The following is a 22213-nucleotide window of genomic DNA, read 5'->3' as shown; positions in this document are numbered from 1 at the left end:
ATGTTTGTGTTGCTCTGCAATAACCCTTCCGAAACGCTAGCTGGCAGTAGGTTTTTGTGTTTTTTTGTGTTGAGTTTCTTCATAGGTGTTTTGCTTTTTTTGATAGCTACCTTAGTACAAGTAGCTAAAACTCGCTTATTTAGAGGCGGGAAGACGCGGATGTGCAACAACTTTAATCATAAAGTGAGCACAAAACAATAGTTTCCATCTGGAGCTCCTTCACGAAACTCGAAACTTGTAAACACTGGCTCCATCGGGCTCACGGCTCTCAGCACCGCCCACAAACGTCACAGCCATTAAGCCGACCAATCACAGAGCTTGCGCTACGCATCGTTGCCATATGTAGTTATATTTTTCAAGAGGTCTGCGTCGACCATGGTGAGGGCTATGTGACCGCATGAAGACTGCGCCGGACCATACGCATTTGCTTGATGCAGAAGTATAAATCAGCTTTTAAATGCAATGTTAGACACATATAAACTTGCAGAAAAGCCATACTTACAATGCTGATGTGGATCTCATTGCTGGCTGAAGAAGATGGCTCACAGCTGATGGACACCGCGTATTCTGTCGAGAGGTTCTTCAGCAGGTACCAGTGCCTCAGTTCATTACATACATGTTCCACACTCAAGCCCTGTCAGAACACAAAGATCTTTTATAAGTTTGTTCATATTTAAACCCATTCCAACTTAACATATTAGTGCAATATTCATCTAAATCCCCCAAATGGCTCCTCGGTTTTTAGGTTTGTCTTACATAGCAATGTGTGGGCAGGAAGAAAAAAATATTTAGTCAGTAGGGAGAAACTAAAAGAGAAAACGATGGCTTCCCCTGTCAAATATCAATCCAAGACACACCCCCACCTTATGAGAAGAAGTTACGCATATATTTTTAATGGCTGTCGCAGACTTTTGTTGCACTGGCTTGTCTCTTGTTCAGCAGTTCGGGCTGGCTGGTGGGCAGTCGCCAGCGGTGTTTCTCTGCTCTCATACAATGACTGCCTAAGTATTAAACCGTTACGGGATATTAGCTCAGGAATGCCTTGGTTCGGAAAGGGATACAGAGCCAGGGCTTATTGTACAAGATGTATTTCTTGTGCTTTTTTTTCACCCAAAGAAAAAGTGTTTGGATATGACAACAAAGCTTGCGAGATATCCAACTAGCCTGGAAAACTTCACCCATGAGGAACGTTGTCTCCTAGACGAAGAGAACCTGATCTTTCACGCCCCACCACGCTCTCGGTTCTCCAACGAATTAGAGAAGGGTGGAGGAGGCATATGGAGAAGGGGGGAAACAGCTCAAAAGCTCATAATTCAAATGCTGGACTCTGAAAGTATGACTCACTTGAGGCATGTTCTCCTTGTTAAAGGTGAACGTGATGTTGGCACAGCTGTCGTCCTGGTAAGAGAAGCTGGCGTGGCATTTAGAGGGTGGAGGGGGTGCAGAGGGCCAACACTCTCCTAGACTGGGACAGGGCTTGACAAAGCACTGCTCTTCCTTGATGGGAACACAAGATTGGCTTGCAGGACATCCACCTCTGGCCTTTCCTGTGCGACATGACTTTGGTCCACACCACATCTAAACCGAAAAAAAAGTAGTTTTAATTAAGAGAAATGTTACTAAATGCCTCAGGAATATGATGAAGTGTCAGCTATGTACCATTGTGCAATGAATCCTTCCATTTTGGCACTGACAAATGTTGCAGTCTTCTTCCCATTTGGCACCATCGGCAGTTACTTGTCCATTAGCAATGCAGGGTCTCCCTACAACTGAATGACAAAAAAGAAGATCGTGATGTGGCAAGGAAGGGTTTGGTCTGGTTTAGCAATAGCAAGCTATTTGTTTTCAGACAACATGCACATTTTCAGTTTGTAAGCATGTGTACGTATAAAATACAGTGGTCCCTTGCTATAACAATTGTTTGTGTTCTGCGTCCTGATTAATGCATTGTGTTCTCAGAGAATATGCAGGAATCCTAAAGGTGATTTCAATACCTTTTTTAAGACTTAAAAAGAAGATCTTTAAAGACCTTCTAAGAATATTTTAAGACCATTTCAAGTTTCAATCAGTATTAAACCTTTACCTTAATAAACAGTTGTAGTTTAATACATCAATGGAGCACAACCATGCAACAGAACTCAGATAAGCTCAGAAGAAACGATGCTCGAAAGAATAAGTTACTCGGTTGTTTTCAGCAAAAGGCTTCAGCCACTGTTTAAACTCGTCTTCCTCCAACCAGGAATACGCAAACTTACATTTTCCCATTTTTGCCATCTGTTTCTCTCTATGGTTTTGCTACATGTGGAGAGCGTCACTTCGCCTTCTCGTGTTTGTTGCAAATTACGTGACATCAGCTTGGCCGGACTTGCCCCGGCCTGATCCAATTGTGCGAATCGAGCACGCCGTTATTAATATTAAGAGGAAAATAAACATATTTATGCTTTTTTATATGCTTTGGACAACGCTTGAACAAAAGTGAAGACCTAGTAAAAACGCGATTAAGACTTTTTAATACCTTTTAAGGGCCTTCATTTTCTCAAATTTGATTTTTCAGCTTTTAATACTTTTTAAGACCCAGCGGACAACCTGGTTCTATGTCCTGACTGGCTGTAGACCACTGTCAATAAATCTCCTTTGTGCCCTGTCTCCTGTACAGTTCAGAATGTGTTTATCTTCGATCGCTAGCAGTGTGACTCTGAAGTGCTGTACTGTATGTTTGGAAGATTGACGAAATGTTCTGCACCGTCAAAGTCACCTGCGGTAGCACCTTAAAGGCAAAGGAAGATGCTAACCGTCGCAAAAAAGTTTTACTGTTCTGGACATGCTAAAGGAAGGTAGAAGTTATGCAGTTTTAGGGCACTATTACGAAATAAATAAACGAAGATCAAATGGTTTTACTCTATAATACTGGACTTATTTTTCTACAAAGAACTTTGAGAGTGTTTAAACAAGAGAGTAAAGTGTAAATATATAATCTCTGTCTGAGAAAAGTGTATAAAGTGTGTAGTGAGGGGTTTTACAGCCTTAAAACATCTATAATTGTAAAAAATAAAGCTGACTACTACACGGATTTAACCTATTGTGAGTTATTTTATCAACCCGAATATCGAGGGACCACTGTGTAATATTGGCGATTTACAGGATTGCATCTGCACGGGCTATTTACAAAGTGACATTGCCACCTACAGGCCTGGCATGCATAATACAGCTTTATTTTAGTAGCTTCCATGGATCCATTGTAAAAAAAGTAACCCAAGTCTTGTTCTTTTTAACAATACATTGTGGTCTCCTGGGGTTGTAGATGAGGTTTGTGGGGTTATGCTGAGCGTGGCCTGTTTACAAAAAGAGAGCCTCACCTTCCTGACAATCCGGTCCTATTCTTCCAGGTGGACAAAGACATCGGTAACCATTGATTTCATCAACACAGGTAGAGCCAAATGCGCAGGGAGAAGACTGACACTCATTTATATCTGAAGGAATGAAGAAAATCTTTTAGGAAGCATGCAAGGAACACACAAGCAACGGATATAGTCTTGTTTCCCATTATATATATTTATTGATTTACCTAATAAACAAAACTGCTTGAGATATTAAAGACTTGTTCGTCAAGAATGTCTTTTTAATTAAGATGCTAAGTACATTGTTTTTCCATGTCATGCAATGTTGGCAAAGCTCCAAAAGAGATCATCCTGACTGAAGTTCAATCGCTCTTTGCTGATGGACTATATCATGTTGAGCTCAGCTGACAGTAATGCCATGAGCTCATTTACAGGTTTTGATGCATCAAACAGTAAAGCCTGAGGTATGGCTCGCGCAGCCAGATGAAAGCTTTTAAAAGAGAAAAATGAGCTCTTTAATCAGTGCTGGATAACCAGGCTGATTGGCTTTCGGTCACTGTGGGTCAGTTTGTCCCGAGGGGCTGTGAACATCAGCGCTGCAGAATGTGAGGACACTGCTTGCTGTGTTGTTGGCATTGTGCCCAGAGGGTTGGCTAATTGGGTGGCTAGACCGTGCGTTTTGCTCCAGCTCTGTTTGTTTTTGAAGAAATGTGTTGCACATTAACAGTGCTGACAGGCAAGAGAATCAGGCGAATCAAATACTCACTTATGCGACAGTCTGGTCCGGCAAATCCTGGAGCGCACTCGCAACGGTACCAGTTTTCACCATCCACACATGTCCCACTGTTGTAACTGTTGAGAGAGAAAAATGGAGGGTCAATGCAGATGCAGTTCAATTCAGCCATCATTGCAGCTTTACAAAAGAAACAGTCACAAAGCACCAAAGAACCTTAAATGTCATATTGAGGTACTGTATACTGTATAAAAACTCATAGTGAGCAAGGTTTGAGTTCCGTCAACTAAAGTGGTAAAACGTCAATATTTACTATAATTTTTATTATACAATTATTATAATTTTTATTTTTAAATAAATGAATTATATTAATTTAAAAAATCTAAAAATCATTAAACGTCAACTACAATAAACAACAATACAATAAAATTACAATATATAATACAATAATATAAGGAAAAATATAGTTGTATATAAAACAATAAAAATAATACAACATAAATCAAAGTTTAAATAAAATAATTTAAAAGTGTTTATATACAATATATAAATTTAAAATGGAAAATTTTGTAAAATTAATTTTTGTTAATATGTAAAAATTATTTACCCCCATTACATAATAAATAAACGAAGATCAAATGGTTTCATTCTATAATAGTGAACTTAATTTTCTACAAAGGTTAGAACTTTAAGAGTGTTTAAACATGAGAGAAAAGTGTGAAAATGTTAATGCCTGTCTGGGAAAAGTGTATAAAGTGTGTAGTGATGGGTTTTACAGCCATAAAAACATAACGCTAGAATGTAACTCCCACAAATAACGAGAGACCACTGTATAACATTGCCGATTTACAGGACTGTATGTGCACAGGTGCGTTTTTCTATGTACAAATTGACATTGCCACCTACAGGCCTGGCATGTATAATACAGTTTTTTTTTGTAGCTAAAAAACCCCACAACCACCAACATATATTACAATAAAAGAAGCAGTAATTGTAATTGTAAATGTTCTCCAAAATACATTATTTTATTAAAAACTTATGGAAAGCTTCAAAGAAAACCTGTCTGGTAACAAAACATCTGTTGCAGCTTGCAGGTTTTTGAACAGCTATGTGAACGGGTAAATCTAGTCAATTCACATGATATTGGCCAGTGTTTAGCACATTTTGGCCTTTGATTCCAAATGAACCCATGCTTAAACTGTTGTCTCTCAATATGTTATTGTACACTCAGAATATCTTGCTCAGACAACTTCTGGAGCAGATGAACCTGATGTCAGAAGCACAATAGGCAGCGAGCTTAACGCACCCTTGGAATGACAGAAGCAATGGGAGTGTCTGTTTCCCAGGACTGAGAGAGAGTGTGAGAAAGTGCGGCACAGCTGTACAGGCCTGTTTACAACAGCAAGATCTGTGTGCGTAAATGTTTTGCCAGGACTTACCAAGGGTGTGGGTTGCAGTCGTTGGTATCTAAAAGAGAGAGAGAGAATAAGAGTGAGGTTTGTTTCACTTCACACCCATGTGAGCATAAGAACGAACACAACAGTGAACATGTCAGAGCTTGTGTCGGTGTGCGATTGTGCGTCTGCGTGCTCGGCTTGGCACGGGCACTAACTGACTCGCCGTCTCCAGCTTTTCTTTGGACTCCAGGTTTCTTCTTTGGTGCAAAACAATACATGTGAAAGGCACATCAAGGGGGAAACAAAAAAGAGAAGAGAGGTAGTGGGCTTGTGGAAGAGGGGGGGACATCTGTCTCCACTTTCCCTCATTTACATTTTTTCCTTCATAGCTGGCAGCAGTCAACAATGTCCAGCCAGGGCGAGGTGGGTTTAGAGAAAGAATGGAAAAGAACGAGCAAGACAAAAGCCAGGAAAATGGATCCTTGCTTTATTCTCAGACTATTTCAGTGTTGATGTCACTGTAAGTTAGTGATGCATGTTTTTATTGGATCATTTAATAAATCAGTCAATAATTGCTTGAAATGTAAATATCGGTATCAGTATCAAACTGGTCTTGCTGATGCTGAGGTGTTGATCGTGTGCCAGGAGTTCTAGCATAATAGTTTAGGGATGCACAATATTATTGTAACATTTGATATATCGGCCGATAATTGCTTGAAAACTAAATATCAGTATCAGTCTTGCCTTCCCGATGACATGTGATGTTTATGAGCCTGCAGCAACTGAATCGTCTGCCCACAGTTCTATCATGGTAGTGTAAGGATTAGAGATGCGCGGTTGGCGGTTATAGCCGCGGACTCCGCGGATAAACCGCGGATCGGGCGGATGACGTTACGAAAAAATTATATTTTAATTAAATTCGGGCGGGTGGCGGGCGGTTGTACTGTTTTTATATACATAGCTGGCGCACCAACGAAAAAGCCTAGGACTGACTTCACAGAATGGGAGGAGGAATTGGATACACTAATTCTGGATGAAGTGTACAGAAGTATTCCTCTACAAACTTCCGTATAGACGGATATTCAGAGCAAAATCTACTTTCCTTTTGGGAGAAATAAGGCAGACATTCCCACGACTACAGCACCTTTCCAAGAGAATTCTATGCATTTCAGCAACAAGTGCTGCGAGCGAGCGCTCCTTCAGTGCAGCAGGGCGCATTATAGTGGCTATGCAGGCGCTCCCGTCTGAATCCTGACACAGATGCTATTTTATTCCTGCATTGTGCCAAGAAAAAAATCGAACTAGACCTAAGGTCAGGCATATTAAACCAATTAGCCTATGTTATTTAGGCTACACATATGTTCAATATAAACTTTTGAGTTCGGTCAGCTGATAATTTTACGTTCATATTGGTTTAGCCTATTCTATTCTAGACATGTTGGCCGCGCTTTTACGTTCCGAGGCTAAGGTTATTTTGCCAGAATTTCTTTGTCGCAACTTTAATGGCGTAGTATTTCGTTATGCTTCAAGTTTGAGGGGAATGGGGATAATCCTAAGTCTATGGGTTATTGGGGCACTTGTCATACATGCACTTTAGCCTGGTCAGACTTTATGTTCGCTCAAAGAGGGATGGCATATCTATTTTTCTAATTTAATTTCTAATTGTGGGGGTGACTGAGCCTACAAGGCTTAGGCACGATATGACGTTTTTATTAAAACATTTTCAACTGTTTGCCAAAGCATGCGACTATAGCCTATGCCTACATTAAGATATTTATGTTAATATTTTTTTTTACTGCCTGTTGTTTCTTTTGGCATATAAAATAGGTATTGTCTGATAGAGATATCAATAAAGGTTTATCTGTGTCGCAGAACTGTGTTGTTTCCGATTTCTACAAGCTCAATAACATCCACAGCCAAAAATAAAAAATAGTCGAAAAACTACAAGCAGGTACGTTTTTGGGGTTGCTATGGACAACTACAAATGTAAACATTATTAGGCTATAATGTAAATGACTTATTATTCTATCTATTTACTAAAAAATAAAGTGAAATAGGCATTTATTAGTAGGCTAAATAGCAGCATGTTGAAATGATGTGTCAATGCGTTTTCTATTAGGCTACAATAAAAAAAAAGTTGTACAGTACAGTGCGTTTAATTTAGGCTATTTATTTATTTTTGTCCCTGTGCGCCGATTGGAGACAGAGTTCACTGCTGATATTCTGAGAGCTTTATAGGGGTGCTTCTCATTTCTTATTTGTGCATCCTCGTTACCTTTCCTTGCTTTTTTTCCTCGTGTTTCCACGCCACCGGGATAACTTTACGAGGGAAGGACGCAAGGAAAAGACTGAAGGACCGAGGAATCGAATCAAGTGAAAAGACACGTCCTCGTATCTTTAGCGTAACTTCAAAGCATCGTCAATTAATGACTTGCACGTTTGGATTAACTGCATGTCTACATTAAAGTCATTCTCTATTATATAATGATTAATAAAGAAACATTCATTTAATAAAAAAGGAATAAGCCATTCAAATAAAGAGCCCAATCAGCAGATGGCGGGCGGGTGCGGTTTTAAAAATTGGTCAAAAATGTTAGTGCGGATGGATGGCGGACGGATGATGAATTTCGTCATGCGGTTGCGGATGAAATAATAGCCCATCCGCGCATCTCTAGTAAGGATGCATAATATTATTTTAATGTTTGACATTGTCCAATAATCACTTAAAATCTTACATCAGTATTGGTCTGGCTGATAAGATAGGCTGATTATGAGCCTGCAAAAACTTACTTGCCAGCCAAAAGTGCAAGCATGGTAGTCTAGGGATGCACAATGCTATTGTAACATTTGCTATATCGGCCGATAATTGCTTGATCTAAATATTGTTATTGGTATCAGCCGTGCCTTGCCAATAAGATGCGTTGATTATGAGCTTGCAGCAACTTACTTGTCTGCCAATAATGCTAGCATGTCACCTATGGGTGCACAATATTATTGTAACGATTGATTTATAAATTAAATCAACCGATAATCGTTTGAAATCTAAATATCAGTATTGGTATTGGCCTTGCCAATAAGATGTGTTGATTATGAGCCTGCAGAAACTTACTTGTCTGCCAAGAGTGCATGCATGGTAATCTAGGGATGCACAATATGATAGTAACGTTTGATATATCAACCGATAATCTCATGAAATGTAAATATCGGTATCTGCTTTGTCTTGCCGATGTGATGTGTTCATCATGAGACTGCAGCAACTTACTTGTCTGTCAGGACTCAGGATATGTATATATTGAAATGTATATATCCGTATGGATCCGATAAGATAATTATGTTGATATGCCTTGCCAATAAGATGATCTATTAATAATAAGTGTGTAGTAACTGAATTACCTGATATAAATGCTAGCGATACCATAAGGTCAGCAGTCTGCTCATTCTTGGTGAATACTGCCTGCATGGTGATTTAGATTCACTGTTTCAGACTGCTGACTTAAAATTATAAAAAACGGTGTACAATATCCATCATTAAGTTATTTAATAAGTGTCAATAGTCTAGCGTGCGCAGCCACCTCTTTAGATCCTAATGCTTGAACGGTAAAAAGGTGATGTAAGCATTAGGCTAGCAAAACATGTCAAATGCACATTCAAATAACATGAAATTGTCATAAACGCATGAGTCTGACCTGATTTATTGTCAGAACGGAGACTCTAGTTTCTTTAAATCTATATTTTGGCTTATTGGAAATCAGCAAAAATCCAATATTGTGCATCTCTTATAAAAATCCACTTATGTACTCACTCTCAGTGCAGGTGGATCCTTCCCAGCCTTCCTTGCAGACGCAGTTGAAGGAGTCGCCGTTGACCACACAGGTGCCTCCGTTCTCACACGGGTTGGGCAAACAGCTGCTGTTCTTGGCTGAAGAGTAACCACAAAAGAGGTCAGAACCCTTTGAACTGAACAGATCAACAAGACAGCGACCACAACAAGACTGCCACACTTAAAACATCTTGAAGTGATACCAAGTATAACATTTCCCAAAGCCCGTTCCAACTCAACTTTTCCCATCAAAGAACTGGAGCAGGCAGATATGATATTTTCTGCATCGCACACAAAAGAATACCCATTCCAAGATGTGAATAGGTCCTTTGACAGATTGTGCTGTTTGAAGGAAATTAGGGCCAAAACAGTGAAAGAGAGTGATGGGTTTGGTTTGAAAGCTAGAATGACTGAGTTAGAAATATTGCAGAGCAATGGGTACTTTCATATGAGAACTATGTACTTTTAAAGTGTTGCACCAACCTGATTTCACATTTTTCTGGAATACCATTTATGTTGATCCTGGAACAACATTGCAATCAGCCAACCAGAGTTAAGAGATATGTTTACCGTTTATGTAAAATTTAGGATTACGGTTAGGTTTAACAACTTCTACATGATTGTTATCCAACTATTCTCCTCTGTTTTTGGGTATAATTTACAGTTGTAGTTGGGATTAGGGGTAGGGAATAGCTTTGGATTACATTTTCCAACAAAAATGATGTTCCAGGATCAACATAGATGTGAATCCAGGATCACCTCGTGCTTGGCAAAATCCTGACGTGACGTTTTTTATAAGTGCTTCATAAAGATAATAGTGCTATAGTTAAATTGACCAACGAATTCACAAATATGACTAATAATGCTGCATTATGCATGTCAGACCAAAATTGGTAGTGATATTTAGCAAATTCAGAATCAAAAACAGCCTTTGTTATTTTGGTTGAACCATAGTCTGTATACAGTTTAAGTCAGAATTATTAACTCACTGAATTATTAGCGCCCCTGTTTATTTTTTTCCCCAATTTCTGTTTAACGAAGAGAAGATTTTTTTTCATAACATTTTTTAAACAATAGTTTTAATAATTCATTTCTAATAACTGATTTATTATACCTTTGCCATGATGATAATAAATAATATTTGACTATATATATTTTTAAGACACTTTTATACAGCTTAAAGTGACATTTAAAGGCTTAACTAGATTAATAAGGTTAACAGGGCATGTTATGGTAATTAGGCAATTTTTGTATAACAATGGTTTGTTCTGTAGACTATTAAAAATATATAGCTTTAAGGGGCTAATAATTTTGACCTTAAAATTGTTTAAAAAAATTAAAAACTGATTTTATTCTAGCAAAAATAAAACAAATAAAACTTTCACCAAAAGAAAAAATATTTTCAAACATACTGTAAACATTTCCTTGCTCTATTAAACATCATTTAGGAAATATTTAGAAAAGAGAAAATATTCAAAGGTGGTGAGCTAATTCTGACTTCAACTGTATGTAAAACACATGAGAATCACATCAGCATGTTACAAAATCACATTTATGCAGTTTATACACAGATGATTATGATGATTTTTTCAAAAGTAGTTTTTTCAGCCCTACAAAACACATGCAACTTTTATATATATATATATATATATATATATATATATATATATATATATATATATATATATATATATATATATATATACAACAATATTTATACGCACTACTCACAATACTACATATAGCTATTATATGATATTATAAAATAATATTTGGCTACAGTACAAGAAAAAAATATTGTCTAATATCATACTTGCTATATTTTATTATTTTATTTATATTTAAATCATAATAATACCACAATTTTTCTTTGTAAACTGCTTTTCTGTAAAATCTAAACTGCAGTATTCACATTAAGAGAGAGCTACTTCACAAAATAATCAAATGTGAGGTTTGTTGTTTGTATGTTGAGCATTGTAAAGTTTGAAAATGTCTTTGATACGAGTTAACTTGCATTCCAAAATAATTTGCAGCTTGTATTTTGGCGGCTTCTTTAAAACGGTGTGTTAAATGCATTTTCATGCATACGTATGACTTTGCAGGAAGAAGATTGCCGGAAGGGTTTGTGGGAATGCTGTTTTTGTAAGAGCTTGACGCACAAACGCTGTATCACGTGCTAAGTGAGAAGAAATCACCCAGACTGACCTATGTTACATGTGGCTCCCTCCCAGCCAGGTGAGCATCTGCATTTGAAGGTGTCCCCTTCATCATGGCATGTACCTCCATTGTTGCATGTAGCTTCGTCACACTGGCTATCACCTAAAATTACAGTTGATCCCACAGTATTTTATAACTTCATATGTACACGCTCACACAAACAACAAAAAAAATCTCAACAAACTGGGTGGGTCATAAAAATAGTCTTTCTTACGGGAGTGGCAGGTTTTTCCCTTCCAGCCATTTCTACATTCGCAATAGAAATCGTTCACCAGGTCTTGACATGCTCCCTTGTTCAGGCAAGGGTTCAAGCTGCAGTCATCTATGTCTAAAAACGAGGAGAAAAGATCAAGAAAATGAGCTCAATGAAGCACAAAAAAGAGAAAAACGTTTTGCAAAAAATCTATACTTGAACTTACTGATTTCGCAGTGAACTCCTTCCCAACCGTCAGCACAAATGCACTGATAAACGTTCACTTTGTCGATGCAGGTCCCACCATTGCGACATGGGTTACTTTCACAATCGTTAATGTCTGAAAAAGTACCATAACCAGCACAAAATTTAGGATCATCTTAGACAATAATGCAAACAGTACAATAACAATGAATACTTTTCATTCTAAATTATTGATTTTTAATGTGTTGGTGATATTAGATCTGTAATTGTGTATGAATATTTTCATATTAAGCATTTTAATATATAAAACTCAATTTTTGATAACAATCTTTAATAAAACTCCACATAAATCACAGCAGTTTCAGGAATAATCTAGCAAGGATGCACATTAAATAACTTCATACGGATTAGGATGTATTACTGATTTTTGGCAATTAGGTATTTACCAGTTATCTGTTAAAGCAATTATCGAGATAATATAAAGAAGTCTGTGCACTCCAGTGGGATAATATTTTCAGACTTTTATGAAAGTAAATGTATAACTGATTGAAATCGACTAGTATCAGTCTATATATTGTGTAGGTTTTTTAAATAAAATATTTATTGGTTAATATAATTACATACTTACAAAAAAAAGTATATTATCAGCGACTGAAGTTATATGTTTTTAATCTTAATTTAATATCCATAGTCATATCACCTTCCAGCCCAAGTCCGGTTACTTACTGAAGCTAAGCAGGGCTGAGCCTGGTGCATCCCTGGATGGGAGACCACAATGGAAAACTAGGTTGCTGTTAGAAGTTAGTAAGGCCAGCAGGGAGCGCTTAACCTGTGATTTGTGTGAGTCCTAATGCCCCAGTATAGTGAAGGGGACACTGTATTGTCAGTGAGAGTCGTCTTTAAGATGCTACGTTAAACTAAGGTCCTGACTCTTGTGTTCATTACAAATCCTATAGCACTTCTCGTATAGAGTAGCCCCGGTGTCCAGGTAAAAGTCCCTCTTCGACCCTTACCGATCAAGATCTTCCAATCATCCCCATCCACCCAATTGGCTCTTACCGTCTCTCCACTCCACCAATAGCTAGCATGTGGTGAGCGCACAGGCGCCGTTGTCCTATGGCTGCCATCGCATCATTCAAGTGGATGCTGCACACTGGTGATGGTGTGGAGAGACCCCTCCCTCCCACCTTCATGATTATAAAGTGCTTTGGTTGTATGGCCTTACACGCATTACATTACATTAACTTCATTAAGTGTATTGGCAGTATGTGTATTATTGATCTTGCTATTCTGGTATTGCTAGATATATGTATTGGTTTTTTTATGTGCATTTTTCTTATGTTTACATTTAGAATACAATGTCTCATTATAAAGAATCTATAGCAAATGATCTATCCCTTCTACAAATGTATATAATATTTAGTTTTACTTGGACATAATATTGTATGATTTTATTATCAGGCATTTATCGGATAAAACAATCACTTTCTACCAATATCAGTGCATCCCTATAGCCTAAAAGGAAAATGTTTAGACGTACTCTCGTGGCAGTAGGTTCCTCTGAATCCTTCTTGACACTCGCATGTAAACTGGCCTCCAGCTTGGCTCCTGCAGCGTCCATGAGGCCCACAGACATTTGAAGAGATGTATCGCACTCCTTCCGGTGTACTGTTGGACGCCACTGCGACTGTGCAGCTGTCAATCACTGTAAAGATTTACGATAAAGAGCCAAAAATCCAGCTGTTAAAAGCAAGTGAAAAAAGCTTGCAACACCACCCGCTCTTTTTCTTTATAGCAAATTATTTGTAGATATTTTGGGGTTCATTTTACAAAGAAAATCCATTTTTTTAACATCTGCTTTTGCAGAAAGAATGTGCAGGACAGCAAATTTAATGCACATAAGCCCTGATTCTGCTTAAAAAGAAATTTGATGGGCTTCTCTAGCTGGGGGGTTTGCCCCTCCTCAAGCACACACACACTCACACACACACGTTCTCTTCTTAAAACATCCAAGGCAGAGAATCCCACCAAGTCATTACCACGAAGAACACACACAGAGCTGTTAAGAAACTGGCAAATGTTCAGGAGGATTTGGGAATGGAGAAAGTGTTTAAGAAACTGTGTGTGTGTGTGTGTGTGTGTATGTGAGCTGCGTGTCCAGAGAGGTTACTGTCAAATAGCTCACAACGGGCTGAAAAAGCCTCATGTAACAAAATATGAGCTCTTTTTCTTTCTCCCCGAAGGTGGTGGGAGAGTCCACGGGCCTGTAATCTAGTTTTACTCAGCAGCTGAACAATGGCATGCAGCTCGCAGATCAGCTTACTGTGGGCTTTAGGGGCGGTTTACAAAGAGATCGAGAATCGGGATCCGTCCTGGAGAGAGGGAGATTTCTCACCTTGGCATGATGTGGTTCGACAGTGGTCCTTCAGATGAGAGCAGTTTTTGCCCTCGTAGTCGTCAGGACATTTGCAGAAGTAGTCGGAGGCCAGGTTGAAACACTGCGCGCCGTTTTGACATGGGTTGGGCTTGCAGTAATCGATATCCAACTGCACCAAAGATTTACAAGAGGAGAAAAGAGTCAATGAGGAGGGGGGAAATGATATCCAGGCATTTTTGGGTTCTTAGAAAACACTGAGCAACTCTCGACACGGCGTTTGCCAGGAAAAAGTGCACTAAACGCTCAAGAGAATGAAAACAAATAGAAGAATATTTTAAAGAGTGAGCCAAAACCATGCCTGTCTCAAACCTAGCCCGTCTATCTTTAGGGTATAACTAGAGCTGGGCGGTTGAAGGTATACAATACTGTTTAAAGGTTTGGGGTTAGAAATTAATACTCCTATTCAGCTAGGATGGAGTATGCGTCGTCACGTTCCATGAAAACAACTAAAAAGGCTTTATTATGTCTGCTAGGCCAGTAGTTGGCAATGCAGGTTTGATAAAACAAAATCTGGCTATCGATTGAACATAATGTACATGCAAGACGTCAGCCATTTCAAAAGTTTACTGAGATGCTAAGTGTATCTTTTAAAAACATGCACTGAAACCTTTTGTTTTTAAAGGGTCCCGAAACACCAAAACAGATTTTTTGAGCTGTTGACAGTCGTATATGTGTCCCAGACTGCTAAAAACACCATTAGGACACCTATATTTCACTAAAAAGTGTAAATTGGTTGTTTTTGCGTTATTTCAAGCAAATTCGTACTTCCGGTTTGAAACAAATTTTTGAAGCTGCGTCACGGTCATGACATAATAGCGTGTATTCCAGCGTGCAGACTGGGCGTCTGTGCCAGAGTGAGTCTTATTACGTCTTACAGTGTGATGCATTAATGCATGAGTAAGGCTTGGTTCAAACCAATTAGCGCGCTCTATTGTGCAACTTCATTAATATTCATTACTGTGTTTACACGACAGAGACGCCACGTTGTGTTGGCAAAACAAGCGTGAAGTGTTGCTTTTATACTTTGCTGCCGTTAAGTTTTGTTTTCATTTTCTCTCTGTGAGAGCTCATCTGGAGTCACGTGTGGATTAACAGTGTACGCGACGCTCGACAACAATAACTTGCGTGTCTAAGGAGGATTATTGTTTACCCGAGAGCTGTTCTCATCTGCAAACGCTGAGATCCGGATTCGCTTGTAGTCTTCTCTTCATAAAGATGCGGCTCTAGTTGGTGGTGATTGTCCTGTCTCTACAGATTTGGTAAGTGAGCGGCCAGTGCTCTTTGTTTATTGAGTTTGTTCGTATCGAACTAAGTTAACTATTGCACCGAGTGTAAACATGTGCACCACAACCAAACTTTAACCTCGTGTAGGGTTTTTACTGCATTTTGTGACCGGAATAACACACACGGCTTTCTGACACTACCTGCCGTGTGCATCTAAGTTTCCGGGAAATGCGGAGGGTTTTTTTTTTCTCATTCGCCGTGCGGTATCAAACATTGCATGAAAAATACACGCTTAGAGCAGTTCCTCGAATCAAATATCTTGTTTGTCGCGAGGGGCATTAATGAATTCCCTGAATCAAAGAGCCAAACTGCAGTTGAAGTCCACCATTTAATAATTTGGCAAATAATTCGACTACAGATGTCCATGTAGGTTAAACACCATCACTTTCTCCTGTGTGTGTGTATTTTGACTCTGAAACTCGCGCTTGCCCAAATAGAAACTCCCACACCCTCCCACTTTAGTTCCTCCGACACTCCCCCCTAAACAGAGCTGGACACGCCCACTTTGCTGACTTTGCTGACTGACCTGCTGAAACGAGGGGGTTTCATGGCCCTTTAAAGGTTAGCATTTTCAAAACGTTTAAATATTCAAATACTGCAAAATAAACAAGTATAAATTACCTGACACAGTTGACCCGAAAAGCCAGCAGGACACAGGCACTGAAATCCGTTAACTTCATCCTGACACCGCCCACCATTCAGACAGGGGCTGCTAGCGCACTCGTCCACATCCTTCTCACACTGTTCACCAGTGTAACCAGGAGGGCATAGACACCGGTATCCATTCACCAAATCCTGTCAAAGAAGACATTTTATTTTATTCTCGACTCATTGTGCTGAAGCAGCCAAGGTCAAATATTCTCCCTGCCAAAATCCCAGACTAACTTTCCTGGCACAGACCTCCTTAAAAATGACTATCCAGTTTAGAGCGCTTACTTTTGCTTTGTACAAGAATGACTGGTATCAAGATGTCAACCTCAGACGACACACCCATGAACTGTTCGTGTTTTTGTTCTGGATGTTTACAGTTTCTAGGCTTCTACAGTAAGCCCTCCTAGTCACTGGATTTGTCAGTTTGAGAGCTTCCTGATGTTAAGCCATAGAAGGCACCCGGGGGGTTGTTTGAAGCCGTCAGTAGCAATAATAAGGGATATCCTTGAGCGCACCTGTATATTTGACTTGGTTCATAGTTATATCTGATTTCAGATAAACCTATTTTAGATATCAAAATGACTTGCTGTACTTGGCTGCTTGCCAAGCTTAAGTGCCAAATATTACAAGTGCTGCCATCTATCTGTATGCATAGTGTGGAAGTGGGTGATGAGAAACACTAGCGAGGTCCTTGACTTTACCAACTTGTCCACTTTTGACCAAATTGTGATGCAGTATATGAAGAGGGTATAATGGAAATTTGAATACAAGTGGGTGCTTTTGAATGCATGTCAATACCAAGTGTAAAGTAAATGATAATACATCAGGCTACTAATGTTTGGATCACTAAAAACATGTTAATACCAGGTGGATGAATGGCCTTGGAAGAGAAAGTCAATTTCAAAACGGAAAATTCTGTCATAATCGACTCATCCTCTGCTTGCTCCAAACCTGTTTGTCATCCTTTCTCCTGTTGAATGCATAAACACTGACTTCCATAGTATTTCTGTTTCCTACTATGGAAGTCAATGGTTACAAGTTTTGCGTTTTCTTCAAAGCATCTTCTCTAGTGTTAGTAAACGTTTGGAATCACTTAAGCCTGAGTAAATAGTGAGTACATTTCCTTTGTGGGATGAACTATCGCTTTAATGCAGTCTTGATGAATAAAAGTACCTCTTACAATCTTATCAAACTTGTAAACACAACATTGATAGCAAGAGGCTATTTTTTGGAGCATCAACAATCCTAATGTTTTAATGAAAGAGTAGTCAGATGAGGAGATCCCTTACCTTGCAAGTTCCTCCATTCAAACACTGACCCTTACAGTCATTTATGTCTGAAAAATGAGAGAAAAAAATGTCAATATTATATGAAAATGTGTATGAGATTACAAAAAAAATCAACACTTAAATGATTATACTCACTTATATCACAATTTTGACCTGACCATCCAGGGAGACACTCACAGAAATATGCACCAATCAAATTGTGGCATGACTTAGCGTTCACACATGGCTTGTCCTCACATTCATTGGCATCTTTGAAAACAATGATTTGAACTACTAGTCAAACACATGCACATGTTTGAAAATATAGTTAAAATATGAGATGCTGTCTCACCAATTTGACATGTTTTGCCAGTCCAGTGAGGAGGGCAGGCACATTTAAAGCCATTGACCAAATCTTGACATGTGCCTCCATGTTTGCACTGGTTAGGTGTACAGTCGTCCACATCTACGAGAACAGAGCAGGTTACATACATCAAGTACTGATGGGTCTCTTCTAATGTTATACATGTATAAAAAGAGTGTGGCTACTTACTGATTTCACAGGATGTGCCACTCCAGCCGATTGCACAGTGACATTCGTACCCCTGGCTGGTCTCCTTGCACGTCCCTCCATTTGCACATGGGTTGGATAGACAGGCGTGTTCAGCTGTAAATGCAAATAGACTTATTTGTTACTTTTTTGTATTGGTTTTTTAATACCACAAAATTAATATTCTGGGTTTATCAGAGTTGGGAGTAACACGTTCCACAGTAATGCGTTACTGTATTTTAATTACATATTTGGGGAATGCAGTAATGTAACGAATTACATTTTATTCATTCATTCATTTTCTTTTCGGCTTAGTCCCTTATTAATCCGGGGTCGCCACAGTGAACGAACCACCAACTTATCCAGCACGCGTTTTATGCAGCGGATGCCCTTCCAGCCGCAACCAAATTGCATTTTAAATTTGTGTAATTTGATTACGGTTACTAAAGTCAGTGCGTTTGTTACTTACGTACCAATATAATTTTATAGCCAGCTGACATGGTTAACAACAAAAGTGGCTGCTTCTTCAAGTGGAAATCCAGACATCACTTCGAATTCATTGAACGTAAAAACAAAAATATTACTGTGAAATGCAGTGTATGTCTAGTCTCTCTTCACTTTTAACTCGACCAGCCACTTAAATTATATGACAATACTCATGACCAACTCAGCCTAAACAGGCTAAATTGAATTTTTGTGCAGGATCGGGAGTAAAGGTATCTTCTGAATGTGTAGAGAAGCATAGCTGCTTATGGGGCCGATCACATATTGCGTCTTTTGCGCGTGCAAGTTCATTATTTCCAACGGCAATGCCAATATTCTAAGGTTATTTACCTCAGACAAACACAGCACTGCAGTGCTTTTTCACACTATGATTGTCAGTGGTTACAGGTATCCAATTTTCTTCATGTCGTCATATAGACAAAAAAAGACAAACAGGTTTGCAACAAGTGAATGATAAGAAAATTTGTACGTTTTGAGTGAACTCTAAGTCTTTTGAATATGTCAAGCGGCTGTGATCAACCCACTGTAATGTTTTTCAGTGAATATTAAATTACTGAACGAGCTGCAGTTTATTTAGTTTATTTATTTTGTTTTTATAAGTATATTTATATGTTTTAAAAGTGACTTCAAAGTATTAGTAATCTGATTAGATTTTACTGTAAGTTATTAGTAATGTAATCAGATTACAATTTGTCATTAATTTGTAATCTGTTTCCTTTTTAAAGTAACTTCCCAAACACTGGTCTTTACATGATCACCCTATAGTCATTTTAAACAAATCAACTCTCTTGTGAAGCCTTGCCATCCTTATGAACACAATTGGGTCATAGAGGTTTGAAACTACATCTCAGTGAAGACATTACTCCTATTTTTGTGTGAACTATAGGTTCACCTTTGCAGACACCAGAGCATGCAGATCTGACCTTTGCACTGTAGCCACATGATTGACAACAGCAACTTAACAGTTAGTTCAGCTTTATCTCCCAGAATGAATCTTCCTATGGTTTGTATAGGGGATGATTTTTTTTACCTTATTGCAAAATAATAACAATTAACAAACTCTCCTTCTGTAATTTGCACTGAATTTCAAGTCAAAATAGGATAGTAATATTGATTAATCATTGATTTTCCTTCAGCTTAGTTTCTTATTTATTAGGGATCGCCACAGCTGAGTGAACCGCCAGCTATTCCAGCATATATTTCACACATGCACTTATAAACGAAGGCCAACTTAGTTTACCCAATTTACCTATAGCACAGGTCTTTGGACTGTGGGGGGAACTGGAGCACCCGGAGGAAACCCACGCGAACATGGAGAGAACATGCAAACTTCACACAGATATGCCAACTGGCCCAGCTGTGACTCGAATCAGCGACCTTCTTGCTGTGAGGCGACTGAGCCACCGTGCCACCATTGATAAGTGCATTTATTTTTACACATCAAAACTAAGTAACTTTCAGCACAAAACAAGTTTTCTTCTTGCTTCATTGGCAGATATTTTCTTTCAAAGCATGTCACTTGATCAGATTTTCAGAAAACAAGATTTTGTTTCTCAAATCAGTGTATCTTAATTTAAAAACATTTGGATGTTTGTGCTGGAGAACATTTTTTGAAGACTCTGTCACCACACTGAGCGCCTGAATTTGGATTATATGAATCCAGGAGGAGGATGGGGAGGGGGGAAAAAAAGCCATGACGGTCCATCTGGCACATTTCATCACTATACCCATCCAACCACTGACTGTCAAAACAGACGGGATCCACTGGCAGGACATATCATAACAGAGGATTAGCAGACCTGGGCGCCCTTCCTGACACTGTAGACAGTTAAGGCCTGAGTCTGACATCATCTGATCCCTCGTAGGCCTTCAATACGCCCTTTCCCATCTACATTTATACCAGAACACAATGACATTGCTGAAGTAATTTAACTCGGTGTCGGTAACAAAATGTCTTTGTGTTAGAAAAAGTGACTTGTGCCAACAGAAACACAGAAAGCAGCACATAATAGCTGTAAAGATTTATCAAACTAGAGTCATAAATGGGGAAACATGGAACAGCTTTTGGGTAGTACTGTAAAATGTTTGACCTTTAGCAAAACAACAGCTTCTTATTGGAGCAGCGTAAAGCTTTTTGTAAACATTATGTTCTTCAAAACAATGCCTATTTAAATGTAAAAAGCAATATCTTAACACAACATGACGTACCAAATGATGCAACTCTGTGACAGGTTAGATGAGTTTTTGTCCTCCCAATGCCGAGTTCAAACTGCACCATTTTCCAAATAGTCGTGTCACAGATGTTTTTACACTGCATGACTATCTGGGGTAGCATTTGGTCGGTGCAGTGTTTACACTGCAAGTTGGGTCAGCGACAGGAAGTTTCACACTGCATGAACACTGCACACGATATGATCATGGATTTTAGGAAGGCTGCTCACTCACAGGTGAGCACTTCCATTAAAAATCAGACTGTGGAAAGTGTGCAATCATATAAATACCTTGGCACAATTATTGACTCTAAACTTTCCTTTGATGAGAATTGTGCAGCAGTGTGTAAAAAGAGGCACCAGCGACTATTTTGCTTGAGAAAGTTAAATTATTTCCATATCGATAAACAGATGATGAATCTTTTTTATCACGCCTTTCTTGAATCCGTTTTATCCTTTGCTCTGGTGTCATGGTTTGGAAATCTTTCTGTCAAGAATAAAAATTCACTAAATCAAATAGTTAAGTGGTCCAGTAAGCTGACCGGGGTGTCACTAGCCAATCTAGAAGCTGTGTACACTAGGCAGCTAAAGAGAATTACAAATTCAATTTTAAATGACACTGCTCATCCCCTACATTCAGAGTTTCAGCTCCTTCCCTCCGGTCATAGGTTTCTAGTATTAAGCTGTAAAACGAAACATTACAAAAATAGTTTTATACCAGCAGCCATTAGACATTTAAATAAGACTTAAGCAGAGATGTTTCAGTGACCTGTATATTTTAAATCATTTTAAATATTTACTTGGGCGAGGGGGGTGGACACTTAAAGTGGTTATTTATTTATTCTTTATGTTTATGTTTTATGTCCTAATGCGCATTTGTTGTTGTTACTGTGTGAGTTGCTTTGTGTGGCACTGTTGTAAGATGAGGACTCTTGACTGCAAATCAAATCTACCTTCGGGTATAAATAAAGTAACCTAACCTAACCTAACCTAACTGCATGACTTTACAATAGGAAGAATCGCCGACAACTTTGTCTCGATCTGCAAACTACGTCTTACAACCAAACACACACGAGAAGTGACATGGAAACAACACAAGTTCAATAAAAAAAGCCTTTAGTGGGGTAGAAAATGTACTTATTTTGCTCACCTGGCTTTTAAAGAGAATTATCAATTTCTACTCAACTTTTTTTCTTTTCGACCCGGTTGTAATATTGCTCAGATGACACATCAAGCAGAAACAGCTTCTCCTGACAAAATTACACAAATTTTCCCTACATTTCTTGCGTCCAAATAAACTGAAAACGAGCGCTTTTAAATTCTCCGCAACCTCAGGCATTTGTCAGTGATTTCTGAAAACCTGTCGATGAAGCCTCGGCATAACCATCCACAAAATTTCAGTTTTGG

General features: G+C 38.7%; 1 protein-coding gene and 1 long non-coding RNA gene across 2 annotated transcripts in view; one reads left to right on the top strand and one right to left on the bottom strand.

The window, feature by feature from the left end:
• LOC147841155 (uncharacterized) overlaps positions 1-7385 on the top strand; it is a 102241-nt gene extending 94856 nt beyond the window's left edge. The window contains exons 2-3 of the long non-coding RNA XR_015506254.1: positions 6284-7295; positions 7341-7385. This is a non-coding gene — a long non-coding RNA (uncharacterized LOC147841155). The remainder of the gene's footprint in view (positions 1-6283; positions 7296-7340) is intronic.
• The window catches only part of jag1b (jagged canonical Notch ligand 1b), a 50905-nt gene that overhangs the window by 6820 nt on the left and 21872 nt on the right, over positions 1-22213 (bottom strand). Inside the window, 17 exon segments of the mRNA NM_131863.2 lie at positions 503-634; positions 1345-1578; positions 1660-1769; positions 3357-3470; positions 4105-4190; positions 5511-5538; positions 9271-9387; positions 11494-11607; positions 11720-11833; positions 11925-12038; positions 13443-13607; positions 14298-14448; positions 16245-16418; positions 17564-17610; positions 17699-17812; positions 17895-18008; positions 18096-18209. Coding sequence (NP_571938.2) covers positions 503-634; positions 1345-1578; positions 1660-1769; positions 3357-3470; positions 4105-4190; positions 5511-5538; positions 9271-9387; positions 11494-11607; positions 11720-11833; positions 11925-12038; positions 13443-13607; positions 14298-14448; positions 16245-16418; positions 17564-17610; positions 17699-17812; positions 17895-18008; positions 18096-18209 — 2042 coding nt within the window.

The sequence above is a fragment of the Danio rerio genome, chromosome 13 (assembly GCF_052040795.2).
Source record: "Danio rerio strain M-AB ecotype USA chromosome 13, GRCz13ab, whole genome shotgun sequence".
NCBI classification, from domain to species: Eukaryota; Metazoa; Chordata; class Actinopteri; order Cypriniformes; family Danionidae; genus Danio; species Danio rerio.
The sequence above is the reverse complement of the archived record's forward strand: the minus strand, read 5'-3'. Positions and strand labels throughout refer to the sequence as shown.